The sequence below is a fragment of the Rhopilema esculentum genome, chromosome 4 (assembly GCF_057945365.1).
Source record: "Rhopilema esculentum isolate cy_ngs chromosome 4, ASM5794536v1, whole genome shotgun sequence".
Lineage (NCBI taxonomy): Eukaryota > Metazoa > Cnidaria > Scyphozoa > Rhizostomeae > Rhizostomatidae > Rhopilema > Rhopilema esculentum.
Genome location: NC_142818.1, coordinates 162,919 through 179,285, shown reverse-complemented (window position 1 = coordinate 179,285; position 16,367 = coordinate 162,919). Strand labels below are relative to the sequence as shown.

Sequence of the window (16,367 nt, the reverse complement as noted above, 5' to 3'; positions counted from 1 at the left end):
CAAAAGTGACTTTGTTGCATGCTGATAATCAGGGCTGCCAAGTGATGTTGGAGGTCCTCGGGCAAAACCCAAAGACCTGACTCATTGCGAGGATAAATTTTTGTGACCATGCCTATCTATATTAAATGAATTTTAGAATATTTATTTTCTTCGCTATCCGCGCTAATTTGCGATCGCAATCTTTTTGTGGAAGTGAGTTTGCCAATATAACTCCCTCTGACAAACAACAATTTTTTTCAACTCAAGGGACCTCTTTTGAGGCCGTCAAAAATTGCAAAGCCGACGATATTTCACGTCGTCTTGCGGGATATTGGGAAAAGTTTTCAATTAGCAATAACCGCGTCTCGGTAGGACCTCATTGACTACGGTAATGCCACTGCGCAAAGCTGATCTAACTTGTCGCTTGATCACCCAGAGCAACAGAAGTCATGACACCACATATGGGATAGCGTTTGGCGCATGCGCAGATGTAGTTTATATGGACTGACACAATAACTAAAGTATATATACGAGTGTCATTTTGTAAGATGGATACTGATGGGATGGATGGTACGAGCTCTAAAGGCAAATATGTGACCAAAGGAGCCTGTTTTCTTGATAAGAAGATCATTCCACCAATGGTCAGACCAGGCCAGCAATTGGTAGTGGGCGCGAAGCTTTCAGTAACGTAACAGAGAGGAGGATTGCAATGCAAAGAATTGGAGGGAGGTTTTAGAATAAGCTTGAGATGTGAAGTCAGGTGAAGACGAGTGATTCGCAACGTGGACCCTGAACAATGAAACAAATCAATTGAAATAGCGTCAGTGAGAGAGAAAAAAAGGAGGAAGAAGATAGAGAAAAGAAGGAGAAAGTGGGTAGAAGAGGTGGGATAAAAGAAGAGGAAGAAGCGGGAGAAGTCAAAAAAGGGGGAAGAGAAGAAGAGAGATAAGAAAACGAATGGGAGGAACAACGATTATGCTTTCAGCTCTACGAATAATGTATCAATTCTTTATCTTGAAAACTTCCTACGTGTCGCAGCAAAATCAAGAAAACAAAAAGCAGTTAATCTCTAGACAAAGGCAGTCATTCATGTTTGAAGTATTATTGTATGTACGGAAAAAACGAAAATTTACACGTTCGTACTTATTTTATTTACGACCATTATCGATTGTTAATTATCAAACATACTAAACAAAACTAGAAGGCTAATAAATAACTGAAAGCCAGAAAATATTATAAGAACTGAAATCCCCATATTAACGTGCAATACCTAAACTAAAAACATAATGTATTTTAAGATAGTAATACACCCAACCCTGAATTAATATATCTTTGATATCTCCCAAACGGTTTTATCACGACGTCATACTGACGAAAAACGACTTGACATATTTGAAAATAAGCAAAGTTTTGGATATGCTACACTTGACCTAATGCATTAAATTGTGAGAATTCCAAAACTAATTTATGAAATGTTTAATACGATTAAGATACGAAAATATGAAGACCTCACAATAAACAAAACCGGATGTTGAGTATTAGTTTCTATGATTTCTGGTTATTCTATCATTCTGTAAATACATCTTGCTTTGAAAGGTCGGAATCAATCAACAACCAGTATCAAAACGGGCTTTCGAGTAATATCGGTGGAAGGAACGAATGATTTTGAAAAAATAGGACAAAATTAAACACGAGCTGGGAAATTCTGTAGATGATTGACGCTATAGCCAAAGAATGTGAAGTTTATCTACCCTAGCAAAGAATAGGTTTCAAATCTTTGTTTGGCAAAGAGTTTCGAATACTCAACAGGTTAGCGACCAATGTCTCACGGTTAGATTTTGGTATAAAACAGTGGGTGCGGGTCAGGCTGTTTTGAGGAGTATGACCAGCCTGATTTGGAGGCCGAGAAGGCGAAACGTGTCACCAGCCTCAAAACATCAAGAGTCTAAATTCGTTTTAAGGGTTATCTTAATTTTTAATTCCCTTCTATACTAATGGGTTTTAAAGATGAACGAAGTTTGTTCATCATACTGCCGGAAATGGCAACGGGGACTATATTTCTAATATATCTCGAATTCGTATTTCGTATTTCCTCGAAAATAAGCCGCGGCTTTTTATTATTTATAAAGTGAAATTTTTCGGCATACTTATGAGTCGGCTTATTTGCGAAGTGTTTTCTGAAAAGAGAAACAAAATTTGAACAAACTTTTAAAACAATTTGCCAGTAGATTCGAATGAACGAACGATTTGATTCGAACGCTTCACTGTGTCTAGGCTTATTTTCGAGGTCGGCCTATTTTCCCTGTATTTTCTAATATTTTTCGGCTTATTTTCCAATCGGCTTATTTTCGCAGGTCTGTCAACTTTCGAGGAAATACGGCATATATCAAACGAGTAAAATTGCTGAGAATGTTTTACTTGCTCAAAGTCAAATCCCTTAATTAATGCTAAACTACCGTCAACCCAAGAATTCTGAGATTTCTTAAATGATGTATACAGCTGATTTAATTAATCACATCCTCCATTCTCATCACAGACCTTAACTAAAATAACAGTTAACGACTATATTTGTCTTGATACATAAATAGATTGATACATAAATTTATTGAACAAAATGGCAATGAAATATGCGATCAATTCCTTTGAGCTTAAAACTGTACTTATTTAATTAATGCAAGGTACCCATATTCTGTACCCATATTCCCTCTATAACAAATGAAAGTCAAAGCGAAAATTCAAACATTCAGGGGATCCTCGCAGATTTGTGACCTTGTGCCAACAATTTACGCTACCTTTGGGTGGTATTAAGTAATACACTGCAGTATTCAACACTGCACGGTATTCTTGCAACAAGTTAACCTAAGTACCTAACTAAAACATTACGCTTAATGCAATAAAGTGCGTGTCTTTCATTATAAATATATAATGGATGGAAAAATTAAAATGTCCATATGATTCATTGCATGAAATTGAAATACGGTGATGCAATACCTCACATAGTCTGTCCGAGCATTATTTCATAAGCTGGATATATCCGGCAAGCCTGGAAAACAGTAATTCGCAAAGTTTCATGCACCAGCATCTCACCATCCATATACTTCTGGTTTAAGCTCAGTTGATCAGGAAAATCCATTCCAGAAAAAAACACCAGGAGAAAAATACAGAGAACAGAAGAGAACTGGTTGGATCATCTAACTTATAAAGCTCTTGTTGATAAACCATTACAAAAAGGGATCCACTAAAAATGACTAGGAATACAAGTCACAAGGAAGGGACAAAGAAAAATTTACCATTCATTTTCTTTTGGAAGGGGTTGTTCCAAAAGGTCCATCCCAAAAGGTTGAAGAAATGCCGAATCCTGCAATATAAATTACAAATCAGGACATCGAAAGCAGCACTTTATGAAATTTATCTATCATTAAATATTTAAAAGTATAAATAAGACAACCTGGCAACCAGTTAAAGATTAAAAAAAGGAACAGGATATTCAAGATTGGAAGTGTCCAATCTAATATCGGTCCCACTACAAGGCAGATTAACTTTAATGTTTGATAGTATTTATAGTGCCCTTTGCATTTTGATTTTGATTGGGTGTTCATTTGTGCTTCATGAATGGGACAGTTTCATCTTTCTCCATATCTTCTGGATTCAACAATACAACAAATTAAATACCTTTTTCCATAGCTTTTTCAATCTTAGTTCAACAGTACACTCTAACACTTCAGAAATTGGATTGTCCTAAAACTTTATCCCGACCAAATTTTTTTTTACTACAAAGACAAGCCTTACAACCTTAAGCAAAACCATCCAAAATTAAAGTTTTTGTCTGTCATTGATCCTTGAGCTCATTGAACCATATCAGCTTTGGTTTTGCAATGCTTTCATGAGTTGGTTTCAGAATTCTCATCCAGGGGTGGACACTTGGTCAAATATTGTGGGGGGGGGGGGGCAGCAAGCCTATCGTTTTAATAAAACAACATCACATTTCCTATTTTTTTAGAACAAAAGACTATTGTCCTCTAAAGTATTGGGGGGCAGTCAATCCACTCACCCCCCTCCCCCCAAGTGTCCGCCAATGTTCTCATATAAACAGATTGTTAAGGTCTCAGTGCAAGGAATTTTAAGAATCACTTGTTCACAACAAATGCTTGAACTCAACAGAATAGTAAATTTTCTAAAAGGGGAGAACAACTCCATACTGCTGTTATTAAAACTAGAATCTCATTCATGATGGGATAGTGAGAATTCTTATGATTAAGATAATGAGGAATTGAACTTACCCAAATTTTGATTTTCAAAATGATGCTTCAGATGATACTGCTTTAATCTATGAAGGTAACTTCCAGGAGTAGGCTGTCCATGGTGAATATAATAGTGAGTCATGTCATAGACAACATATCCAAGCAATCCACCAGCAAAGATTCCTTGGCCAATTGCAGATGGTAGAATGTTGACAAATAGCAAGTAAAATGGCACAGCAAAGGCTAGTGCTGCCACAGGTGGAAACACAAGTCGACCAGGATCAAATGGAACCTTCATCGGAAAGAAAAAACCGGTAAGAAAATGAGCACTAAAGTGTTTAAACAATTAGGACAAATGACAAAAGAGCAGGCTGCATGTATTTTTCTTGAAATGATAATTGCTTAGTGGAAGAAGAAACAGTGGCGGAAAACTGGGGGGGGGGGATGATAAGGGGACAGTCGCCATTAATACTTTGGAGGTCAATGGTCTTTTGTTCTGAAACACTGGACAATGTGACATCATCTTATTAAAACAATAGGCTTGCCCCCACCAAATATTTGACCAAGTGTCCGCCCCCTGTGAAGAAACAAAGTACTTGAATGGGAGAAGAGGAGTTATTCTAGCGCAAAACTGATTCTAGATAATTTGAGGTGAGTGATTGTGAGCTTTGGCACGTGCTTACGCAAGGTCATTTGATCATTTGGGAAAATATCTAAAACACTTTTGCTTGTTTTGCTTGTGACCCCTCTGAGTTCCCAATGTCTGATTATAGTATGAAACTGAATTAAGAGCAAGGAAGCAGCTCTTTGCCATAAAATGTGTAGAAATTATGTTCTTCAAAAGGTATCTAAACACAAGCTGTGATTTGAATAAAGTGAGTTAGATGAACTAGATGTAAACAAACCTTATGGTGTTGACCATGCAGGAAAAAGTGCAATGTAATCCAGAACTTTGAATCTCCAGGTGGGTTCAAATGGAACAAGAAGCGGTGCAAAATGTATTCCACAAATGTCCAAGTACAGACTCCAATAATAAATAGCACAGAAACAAAAATTAATTTTGCAAGATTTGAGGTGCTCCTTAGATATTCAAGATGACCAATGTTGACAAAGGACATGTATGTCATGATTAAAATGACTGGAAGCCAAACCATAGGGACAAGAAACCATGGTGTCTTTGAAAAGAATTCCAGAAACCTCGAAGTAAACAATTTTAATGGTTTGTTGACAGGTGAATGGACCCATTTCAAGTACTCAAACCCATATCTGTGGACTTGCAAAACTAAGCCTTGATTCCAATCTATTTTTTCCTGAAAAAAAAAGAAAAACACTTCTTAGTTTAATTCTGGCAACATGATTGGGCTTTTGCTCTCAGAAACCAATGCAAATGGGGAAGAACATTTGTGATATGTGCGGGATGTGAAACCAGAGAAAAACTTTTCAAAGAACCTATATTGAGCTAAACAAGAAGTTCTAGCACTAAAAAGATCACACCAAATTATTGCAGAGTTGTAGTCATAAAGTGCCTCTTTTTCTTTTAAATCAGATCAACTACGATTCTTTCTTCAATTAATCTGCAACCAATCTTAGCAAAATTAGAGCTGACTGTTACTATGTAGACCCTTAGTTTTAGATTTCTAGGGATAGTTAAAGGTAAAATTATGACAACAAACTACTATTGTGATCCACTACACACATCTGGCTTCCATCACTTTTCAATGAAGGCATCTGGTAAGCAGAACATTAGAAAAGGCCTTTCCTGGAGACAAGGGATATAGCCAGCATCGGCACAAACCCCATGCAGAATAAATTTGTGCAAGCTTCCTTCTGCCCGCGCATTTCTTTCAATACAGAAAGGGGGTCTAATTTAGGGAAGAAAGTTCAAGCGAGCAAGGGTAAGAGTGCCTGCGGGCACGGGTTGTCTGGAGGCCAATATCAGAAGATTTGAACAAGTGCGTTATTGTTGTCATGATCGGTGAAAATTGAAAACAAACCAATTTTGAATGAACATGGCGCAGAAAGGATGAAAGAGGAAAAACATTTTCTATTCTGGACAAGCTCTCACCAGTGAGGGTTAGCAAGTAGTATAATTCTATCATTACACTAGGTTTAAATACCATTTTATTCCATTTATAATGGGAAAGTTTAGCATCTAATACCTATTAGGCCAATAAGAGGTCGGTTGTGAGCGGCTCAAAACTTTATTTTTGACTGATTTAATTCTTTCTTGGTTATATCAGCCTTTTTAATTTCATCGAAGTGAGCAGCCCTTACCGCTAGGCAGAAGCTTGCTTTGTGCCGATAAATACCCAATCGACCGAGAGCTTTCACAATTTTTTTCGGATTTCACATGATCAATTTATTATTTGTTGATGACCATCGGACCGTAAAAATACTAGGTTACCAAAGATTCAGTCATACTGGTTTCTCTCACTTGTTTCTCGCAACATGTATGTAATACAAAGCGTGTAAAACCATTTTTTGGTAGAACTTTTGTCCCCACTTCATATGACCAAAATCTTTTTGCAATTTTTGGGGATCAAAATTTTGCGTTGGTGCCTCTTAAATACTAAAAATTAAAAAATAAACAACATTTCAGCGAGGGCTAAATAGCCCATGCAGCCAAACTGGCAAGGGCGTTTGACAGCCCACGCTGTATTTTTTCCCGGAGAGGCCTGATTAGAAGATAGTCATCTTGCTTGCTTTATCTGATAACATATCAAAGAGTTTTGTGACATCTTATTCGAAGTCAGAGAGTCTTATTTGAGCCAACAATCTACATAAAATCCCAGTTAAACAACTTTTATGATATTCACCCCACTTTCTCTTTTTAAAAAAAACAATAAATACAGAGCTTTCCTTCATTTACAGAATGGGAATTGTAAAACAGAAACTAGAGGTAAGGATAACATTGGTGTCAAATGAGATCATGTAAAAAACATTAGTTTTGATTTGGTAATTTGATCCCCTGTTGGATACTTGCTGTTTAGATTGTAGAGCTTCGATTAAGAAGAGCAAGAATATGTTTGAAAGATGCATCCGAAACCTGAATTCTGAAGAAGTTTCACCCCTAATAAAATAAATTTGTATTCATGTTTGGTTTGGCCCTTATCAAACTCTATTCACTCTCCCTTTTACTTTTAATTGAAGTTAAACAAAACAATGCAATCTTACCTCTTTCCATCCTTTCATTTCAGATTCTTCAACATCATGATCATCAATATTATTCTAAAATATAACATTGATATTTAATGTACTCTTGGTTTAAACAGTATATAATACAAAAGAAGATGCTGGTTACTTGCAAATATCAAAAGTACAATCATATTATGAAAATATCCAAAGGATCAAATGCAGAATGATAATAAGGGTATTTTGTTCTAGTTGTGCAAGGTGAAGCTCATCAGAGAAGTACTTAGACTTAAAAGGGTCTTAATCTTGTGAATGCCACATACAAACAAAACTGGCAGACTCAAAGATCATATGGGAGAACCTCTTTCAGTCCATTCCAACAACAAAATAAAGATTTGAAGACCAATGCAATGGTTATTGTTGTATGTTGCCTTGAATACCTAGGCTGTTAATTTTACAATGTTAGTGTGAATCCCTTACTAGTTTCAGGAGAATATTTGGTTGTGCTAGCTTGCATCCATGCAGAGGCTCCATGGAGAAACATGTTGGAAAGTAAAGGCTCATGCCGACGTATCTCACAAGATAAGTGCTGGCATACATTTGGAGAATCTTTAGCCATAGCATCCTTGTACCAAGATTGGTTGCTTATTGTAACTTTATTAGTGTATAAAGTGAGCCTGAAATGCATCTTACTACTCGCTTTTTTTATAAGGAACCTACCTCAAGGCATAGTTTCAAAAGTTCCTTATTCATAGACCTCAAATCATCAAATTGTAGCACCAAAAGTTCCTTAATAGTTCCTTAATTTTCGCTGCACACAAGTGCCGTAAAAAAATTGTACAGAAACAGGAATAACATAAAAATTTTGAATTTTGCCTTTTCTTTTGGCTAGAACTCAGGAGCAAAAACACAAAGAAGGCTATGTATGGTGAAAATTTCGGCCTTCTACCTGTAGGTTCCTTTTAAAGTGGTTCCTTATGAAAAAAGCATGTACAGCTGATTTTTTAATTTTCTGCAAATGTGTAGTATTTTCTCTGTTGATGCTCTAAATAAATTCTTTCTGATATTATCAATATAACTTCAAATTCAAGAATAAAATATGCAAAACAATGATATTTATTCTAGGCAAAATCTGACCATGACTTGCTAGTCTGCAAAGTTTTTCGCTTTGTCACAAAAAAGCTTCTGGTTCAATAATTCATTTAAAATAGCGCCAGCAAAATAACTGGAATAGGTTTTCCAGTTCAAAAGTTAAGGCAGAATCTTTCACCGACGATAAGTGATGCAAGACATTAAATTCCGCTTCACTGCTTCAGTACAAAGTTCCCCTGACAAACAATTAAGATGTCAGATTGTACAAAAGTTGGACTCTGGATTCACGCGTGCAGTGATTTGGAAGCAAGTGTGAAAAACTGCCATAGACTCCTTTCACGACCTAAGCTGTAGGATAAGTGACAAAAAATAAACGAAAACACAACTCTGGCTCCAATAATTAAATACAAAGACTGGTGTGACCACGTGTTGATTAAGACCTGAAAATGGGCGTATTCACATGAACATGGCAGGATTAGATGTTGAATTCACGAACAAACAATTCACCTCGAAGTGTCAGTACTGTACATAAAGTTTTTAACAAGGATGATTTTCAGCAAAAAAGCTGAGTTTTCACATAATTAAAGAGAGAGGCCAATTTTCCGAAAGTGAGGTAAAAAAATAAACAACTCTGGTGCGCTAAAAATAGTGAGCCTGCACATATTTTGGTAGTACAAAGTTTCAATTTAGGTGTCGAAGGCGATCTAGCTATTAATAAAAACCTAAAAAATACCGCTAATTTTCCAATCCTGTAGGTTTCTAGCAGCGAGTATGCAGCTTCAGAATGAACGTGGATATCTTCTTGTTTCATTAAACCAGTGACAATCTCTCCAGCATTTTGTAAAAGAATTTCTTTGCCGCCAGGATGAATTGCGGCGAATTGTGTAACATCGTAAACAATGCCATTCACTACAATCCACGCATCTTCTTCTGTGTTGTGTCTCTTTACCTCTTCAATGTTAAACAGTGACATTTCTTTTACTGCTCATACAGAGTACGAATTGCATTCAGCTGCATAGAGTTTTTGCTTTGGATATTTGTTTATTACGGAACATAAATCGATCCTCTTTTCTCGCAAGATTCTTATGAAGAACTGTTACGTGTTACGTTTCTCGAGGATATAATACCAGAACGAGGCAGTACAGTTAAATTTGATTTTTCAAATACATGCAAAAACTATGATATAAAACAATTAATATATATATAAAATGTATAGAAACAATATATTAATTTGAAATAAGAAAAACTACATAAAGCAAAAGAAGGACAAACAACACTACAGGATTTGCACGAAGATAAATTTTTCAGAAAGAATCTCTTAGTAGCAGTCATGCACTTCAAGCGCGAAGATCCACCAAAATATTTTTGGACGCAATTTGGTTTTCGAAATTCCAGAAACTAACGTCAAAGATCTCCTCAAAAAGATAGCTGTTGTTTGCAGATTTAAAAGAAAAATTGAAAAAACACGCTAACCTACACTGGTGTATTGTAAAACCACTTAAAAAGGGGGTTTTACAAACGTGAGTTCGTAGAAACGTACACGATAAATACGGCAAAAACTGTTATCCAATTCTCTATACACTTCTTCTAATTCATCAGTTCACGGCAAACGACTAAAAATATCTTAAATTGCTAACGGCGACAATGTAACGGCAAACACAATTCTGCAAGCTAGCGACAAGGTACAATGAGTTCGACAAAGCTTACGGCAAGACTGAACCTAACTATAAAGCCACCCCTTATATACCCTAAGAATAATACAATTTACAGAAGCTGATGCAATTGCAGGGCAATGATGCAATTGTCATGTGATGTCCTGCAATGAATGGGAACCCTGTGTTCTAACAGTATGAGTGGTGTATGACGATGTAAGTGGAATTGCAATTTGTCGAATGAAGTGTATTTTCTATCAGAACGTTCTTAACGATAAAAATAATTTAGCTGTTATTATCACTGGGTGAATTTCTGCACAAGATTCCTTTGAGCTGACGCCGAAAACAAATGTGTCCTATGGTATTCATTTTGCTGTTCTATGCTTCATTAAATTAAATTTTCTACGTTTTCTTTGAGGTGAAACGATACAGAGTAGTGGAAATTTAGTAAAATAAGATATATGTTATTGCAGCCAAGAAAAGCTGTTTTTTCGAATCGCCATCTTCTTATGATATGTAAACCTTGGTTCCCTAGCAGATGACTAAGTGTGCACAAATGCGTTTATCTCTGAGCGTTGTAGTGGAACGCCAAGTCAGTGAGACTGAGACAGTTTTGTGTCCCAACATGCATTTATATTCGCGAGTACTAACTTTAAAATGCTTGATTTTATTTACTGCTTTAGAAGAAAATTCCAAACTTTGGACTCTTTGGAGCATTCTCAGTAGAATTTGTTATACTTGGATATTTCATTATCTGAGAAAACTTTCTGACTTTCTGATAGCCTTGTATACTGATTGCAGATTGGCAGACAGACTGACCCACTGAATGAATGGGCACAAAGGCAGAAATCTTTATACCATTTTGTTTTCGTCGGTTAAACGATGCTGTTGAAATTTTCTTTGCAAAGTAAAGGCTATACCTATCTACTTGAGAAAAATGACATTAGTTGACACCACTTATGTAATTCATTGTAACAGGTCACCAAGGCCACCTGTCGATGCCGTGATGGTGAGCGCGTCCGGGTCGATACAGCCACAGGTGAACCCAGCTTATATTTCAAGAAACGCGGGATTTTCAAGCTGTTTAGGTACATAGCAAGTAGAGCCTCGGTGAGCAAAACACCGAACCGTAATGTCATTTGTCAGTGGTGGTTCTTGGATCGTAATTCCTAGAAAAGCAGAGCAATACCGCTGAATGGTTGCTGGAAATCATTTCCCGTACAAATTTCTTGAATTTTGGCATCACTATTGTACTGAAGTCTCTTGCTCAGTTTGTTATCAATTTGGCATGATCAATTTCGGGAATAATATGCTAACAAATATTAGAACATTGAATCGAATATTGAAGAAGTGGAGATTTCTAGAATCTTTTACAAGTAGCTTTGCTACAAAAGTGCATTACGCATTTGTAAATGTTGCATCTCCTGCCAATTAACGCACTGAGAAGTCTAAGGTCTGAAAAGGATGACAGCTAATACATGAAATTATCAAAAGAAACATCGTTTGAGTACATTATTCAATTATAAATAGCCATAAAATATTACTACTTTGTTACTGAGATATTCTATTGAGTTCAGTTTTGATAAGAAAAATGACTGGAATGAATTGAATAAAGGTATATGCAATGCGGAAACATCAACTCGATGATATCTGAAGCGAGTATTTGCAAGGTAACTGGTTGCTAGAGAAATGTCAGTAACTCAATTACAACAAAAAATTATACCATAGAATAGAAGTTCGCAAGGGCACGGCAAAAAGGTTGCCGTAACTAAGTAAATGTCCCTTGCCTACAGAAACTTCCCAGAACCGAATTGTCAGCCTTTCCCATAGAAATGCTGCGGGTGTGCTTGGCAGAACACTCAACCACCATTATTGGAAATACAGAAATTGGCCACCATTTGAAGGCAATCAAGGCCAGGTAAAACCAGTGAGCTTTATTGCTGTCACCAGCAACGTAGGCCAGAGATCACTCTTAAATAAACTACAAGTTAGTTTATTCGTGTAATATTACAATAACTACGAATGCATATGCAAATCAAGTAAGAAAGGTTAAGTAAAAATCAATATCATTCTAGCAAATTCTTATATTCAATTTAATGCCTCGGTAAAGCCCCCTTCAAATTACCAATTTAATTATTTTATCATATCATCAAATAATAGTTGATATCTGATGCTCATCTGTTATATTCATTGATCTTCAAGAACATTTGTAGCCTTGCCCTTTTGCTAAATTCAAGAACTACCAACGTGCATCATTTGTAAAGCGAGCCGAAAAAACTTCAGTGAATTTTGAACATTTTTTACTAGCTAGATTGCATCAAAATACAATGAAGAACATAACTCAAGAGCAGGGTTTCACATATGAGTGGAATTACGTCATAACTCGTCCATAGCTTCTACCCAAGGGATCCTAATGTGGGTAATAACGATTAACACGACAAAAGCATATGCAACCTACATATGAGAATGAGAGTTAATCAACTGGTTTCTCACAATCTGACCTTGGCTAGATATTAAAATTTATTTCCTATCATATGATTGTCAAAGTTTGGCAAAAGCAACAATGAAATGTATTCAAATTTGCACAAGCAAGACGGATGATGATAAAATATTTAATCGAAAAAATTAATAATGCTAACGAGCTTGACAGCATATATGACAAGAAGGGGTATTTTAAGGCACTGCACTGAACAGAAATATGTTACTTCAATGTAAGACTAGGCAGGAATCAGATCTATTTGAAAGGAGCGAAGGCGACCGCAATCATCTGATCCCCCAGCGGATCAGCTGAAGCTAGTAGTCATAGAGAAGGCCCATCGCTTCAGCAGTTCTTGACCGTACTTTCGGAGAAGAATCTTTCAACAGCATTATTAAAGCTGAAATTAATGCACATAATCATTGTTAGGCAGGAAATAAAATGGGATAAAAAAGCAGAAACAATGAGGGCTAAAGCAGTTCCCAAAAAAACGACATTCATATGTAACTCTTCTGTCAGTGGAGCTGCTGTTCTTGCAATGCTTGAAAGGAAAAAGTACTCGTAATAGCAGAGCATATAAATTGCTATAAAGAATAATAAAAAAGATATTATCAATAGAGAAGATAATTATATAATTCATTTACATTTGTTTATACGCAGCCATCTTGATATACACAACAGAATGTGTTCCTAGGTAAAATAAAGCAACTTTTAATAAGTGTTCAACTGAAAAAGTCTAACTCATACCACTGCAAACATGTTCATCAGAAATGCCATCCCTTTTAGCGGTTGGCAAATTGCCCAGCAAAAAGCCAGTAAGGGTCGCTGCGTTTGACCTTATGTCTTCATAAGAGCTCTTGAAGAAACCAACGCAGCCCATAACATAGAAATTAACTTTTTCTTGAAAATCGGCAATCTTGGAAAAAAAGTAGTGATAAACGACAAAAATTAAACATTATCAATCAGCAATATATTTAGGAGCAAAATGAATTAACAACATAAATTGCAAAATTAGCAAATTAGCAGAAGTATCAAAATAAAATTCAAAATTTTCGATGTTTGCTTTATTCACTGTCAACAGGAAAATCTAGTCGAATGTAAAACATATTTTGTAGAAAAAGACATGTTGCATGACAGAAAAGTACTGACAAAAAAGACTAAACCTTTGAAAATAGGATAGTCAAAAATTATACAGAGGCAAAACAGGAAACAAAGGAATTACTGTTTTTTATTGTTGCAAATTTTTGGAACCTACCATCAACCTTGATAAATTATTTGTAAATTCTCCATAGTGAAGCATTCCTCCCTCGATTAAATGCTTCTGAAAAGATTCGTTAATTGAAGCGGAGCCGAGTCGGGGACCAATTTTGCGAAGTGTTTCTTTGCAGGCCTACAGAAGAAAGAAATAAGGAACTTAGAAGACGAAGTAACATCCGCAACGATGTGTAGAGCAACCTTTGGGAAGGATTTCTTACAGGGGCATCGCCAAAGGAAGGCGGCACGGGGGGGGGGGGGAGGGGTGCGGTACCCCCAAAATTTTGTTTGTCGGCACATTAAGGATTTTTGTTGGCAAAAGATGGAATTTTTTTACTCACTCTGTAACCTTTTTGCAACAATTCTAACATATTAACATATCTGTGAAGCTGAAATTTCAAATTATGGCACTAGAGTATAAACTTTGAAACAGAAACGCATAAAAGTAGCACATAAAAGTAGTATTTATCTTTCGACCAAACCCTTAAAGAGTGTGATACGCCCTTTTCCCGACAAAAATCGCCTCTTCACCCTTCCAAACATGATGAGAACTGAACAAATATCACAACTTGGGAAATGTTGGAATTCGAAAAATGGTATCAACAGCCTATTCACCGGTGATTAAAAATGTGAAAAGATTGTCTACCTTTGAAACCTCTGGCTCTTCATCAAGATGGAGGAGAATGCTAATGAAATTCGTATGTATTTGCTCCAAAAAAGGCATTTCTGATGCACCAGTGCCGAAGCGGGAAAGATCTCCAAACAATGATATGGATGCTGCACGCACCTCTTTGCTCTCCTGAATTTAAAAAAAACGTTATATTTTCAAAGTATATGGAAATCCCTGTTTACTAAATAGTTGATCTTACAGACTGCTTTCATTATCTGAAATTAGAGGGAAGCACGCGTTCCCAAATGTGTGATTGATCACATTATCATCACGACCATCCGGGAATCCAACATTTTTCACCCACCTGACCATTGGTTTATGTCGACTTCAATTTATCTAAAAACTTGAATCCCCTTATATGAAAAAAGTCACATGTCATTCCGTTAAGGCACTGTCCTTCAGCGTGTCAACAATTAAGTCTCATAATGTTATCAAAAAAGGAAAGATATATGACGTCTATCATTATCTAAACAAATAAACTGATTGCTTGGCAGAGCAGAAGACTTCGAGAGATGTTTGTAAGCAAACAGACAAAAACGATATCGCAAAGCAACCAAACATATAAAATTGCACGCAAAGAATTGTTGTACAAGCCAAAAGGAATGATTTGAAACAACAGAAAAACTTCAATATGCAACAGGTGTGTGTACCTTTTCAAAGCAAGGTCTAATTCTCAAGCAAATATTGATAAGAATTTGCCGGACACTAGTTTCATCGAGTTGCGCCAAAATCCGCGATAAGCCAGACATTGCTTCTAAGGTTATGGTATTTTCAGGATCTTCTTTGTCATCCATGCCAGCCATCATCGCGGACAGGATGGTTGTTGAGTAAGTCTGCAACTGATAAAAAAAAGAGCACATAGCTGTTAGTCTTCAAAGTCTGCAATTAAATGGTCAACGATACTAGAGCTTAGTTAAGGATGACAGAACTGAGAATAACAGAGATAAATTTTACAATCTAAGCAGCATGTGTAAACTCCGTCATAACACTGACTTCTGGCACAGAAACAGAAAGATAAACAAAGGAATTAGAGACAAGGATAAGGTTAAAGATGTTTGGTATTTTATAAGAAGACAATTCACAGCTTCCTAGCAGTAGACATAAACTTTCAGAGCAGCTTGGCAATGGATAAGAACAACGTTTAAAGCTGTCAGGCATTAGGCAGAAAATTTATTTACAGAAAACGCTTTCTTTAATATCAATGGTAACACTCATAATTATCTACCAAAGAATCTAGAAAGGAGGGGCTTACGTGCAGTGTTTGAAACTTACTTTTTGACCACCAACACTAGATACATTGCCCAGTCCTTTAATGCAAAGCTTTCTCACCAGATGGCAAGGATCGACAAGCTTCGATAACATACTATTGATTAAGAGTTCTACCAGCTGCAGATCACCGCGACATCGCTGATTGATTAACTGTGAGGTAATAGCAAATTGTCAAGATGTCATAAGGTCAAATGGTAGCATTTTAAAACATAAAGAATGAAGCATTATAAAAGTAAGGCTGAAAGCTTTCCGATGTCTAACTTTGATTTCTTTTCATGATTTACAGCAATAAGCACTGATTACCTAATAAATTGTTTTGCTTCTTCATTCTGATCATCTATCGTTAGGTCTAGAAGAACTTTCCGTACTAAAGGGTACAGTGTTTAAACTCTAAACAATGCCGAAAATTCACGGACAAATCACAATTAAATGCACAATAGCACAGAGTTGCCGAAAAACATTTAACTCGTTTGTCTCTCACAGGTGTCTTTCAAGGATAAAAGTGATTCCCAACAGAGTTTCAGTTATCATCTAACACCCATATGACAGCTTTCAAGCAGAGCATTTTTCGGTTTGCTACTGAAAATTTTATCATTTCTTGT

General features: G+C 36.3%; 2 protein-coding genes and 1 non-coding gene across 4 annotated transcripts in view; all 3 read right to left on the bottom strand.

The window, feature by feature from the left end:
- Positions 1 to 249: 249 nt before the first annotated feature.
- LOC135691450 (U4 spliceosomal RNA) lies at positions 250 to 388 on the bottom strand. Its single transcript, XR_010516748.1, has one exon. It is a non-coding gene; the product is annotated as a U4 spliceosomal RNA (small nuclear RNA).
- Positions 389 to 1,065: 677 nt separating this feature from the next.
- LOC135690507 (fatty acid 2-hydroxylase) lies at positions 1,066 to 11,935 on the bottom strand. 2 transcript variants are annotated; one of them, XM_065208074.2, is made up of 6 exons: positions 9,178 to 11,935; positions 7,395 to 7,448; positions 5,126 to 5,530; positions 4,260 to 4,512; positions 3,270 to 3,337; positions 1,066 to 3,022 (listed from the first exon to the last, which is right to left on the bottom strand). In XM_065208074.2, the coding sequence occupies exons 1-5, from the start codon at positions 9,415 to 9,417 to the stop codon at positions 3,273 to 3,275; spliced, it is 1,017 nt and encodes a 338-aa protein (XP_065064146.2). In that variant the 5' UTR covers positions 9,418 to 11,935; the 3' UTR covers positions 1,066 to 3,022; positions 3,270 to 3,272. The 2 variants fall into 2 exon arrangements, with proteins under 2 accessions (XP_065064146.2, XP_065064145.2); XM_065208073.2 differs by having other exon boundaries at positions 1,066 to 3,337.
- Positions 11,936 to 12,084: 149 nt separating this feature from the next.
- Positions 12,085 to 16,367, bottom strand: part of LOC135690504 (maestro heat-like repeat-containing protein family member 1) — a 29,596-nt gene continuing 25,313 nt past the window's right edge. The window contains exons 34-39 of the mRNA XM_065208070.2: positions 15,769 to 15,915; positions 15,147 to 15,335; positions 14,473 to 14,625; positions 13,828 to 13,962; positions 13,320 to 13,488; positions 12,085 to 12,972 (exon numbers count right to left, since the gene is read on the bottom strand). Of these exons, the coding sequence (XP_065064142.2) occupies positions 12,890 to 12,972; positions 13,320 to 13,488; positions 13,828 to 13,962; positions 14,473 to 14,625; positions 15,147 to 15,335; positions 15,769 to 15,915 (876 nt within the window). The 3' untranslated portion in view covers positions 12,085 to 12,889. The remainder of the gene's footprint in view (positions 12,973 to 13,319; positions 13,489 to 13,827; positions 13,963 to 14,472; positions 14,626 to 15,146; positions 15,336 to 15,768; positions 15,916 to 16,367) is intronic.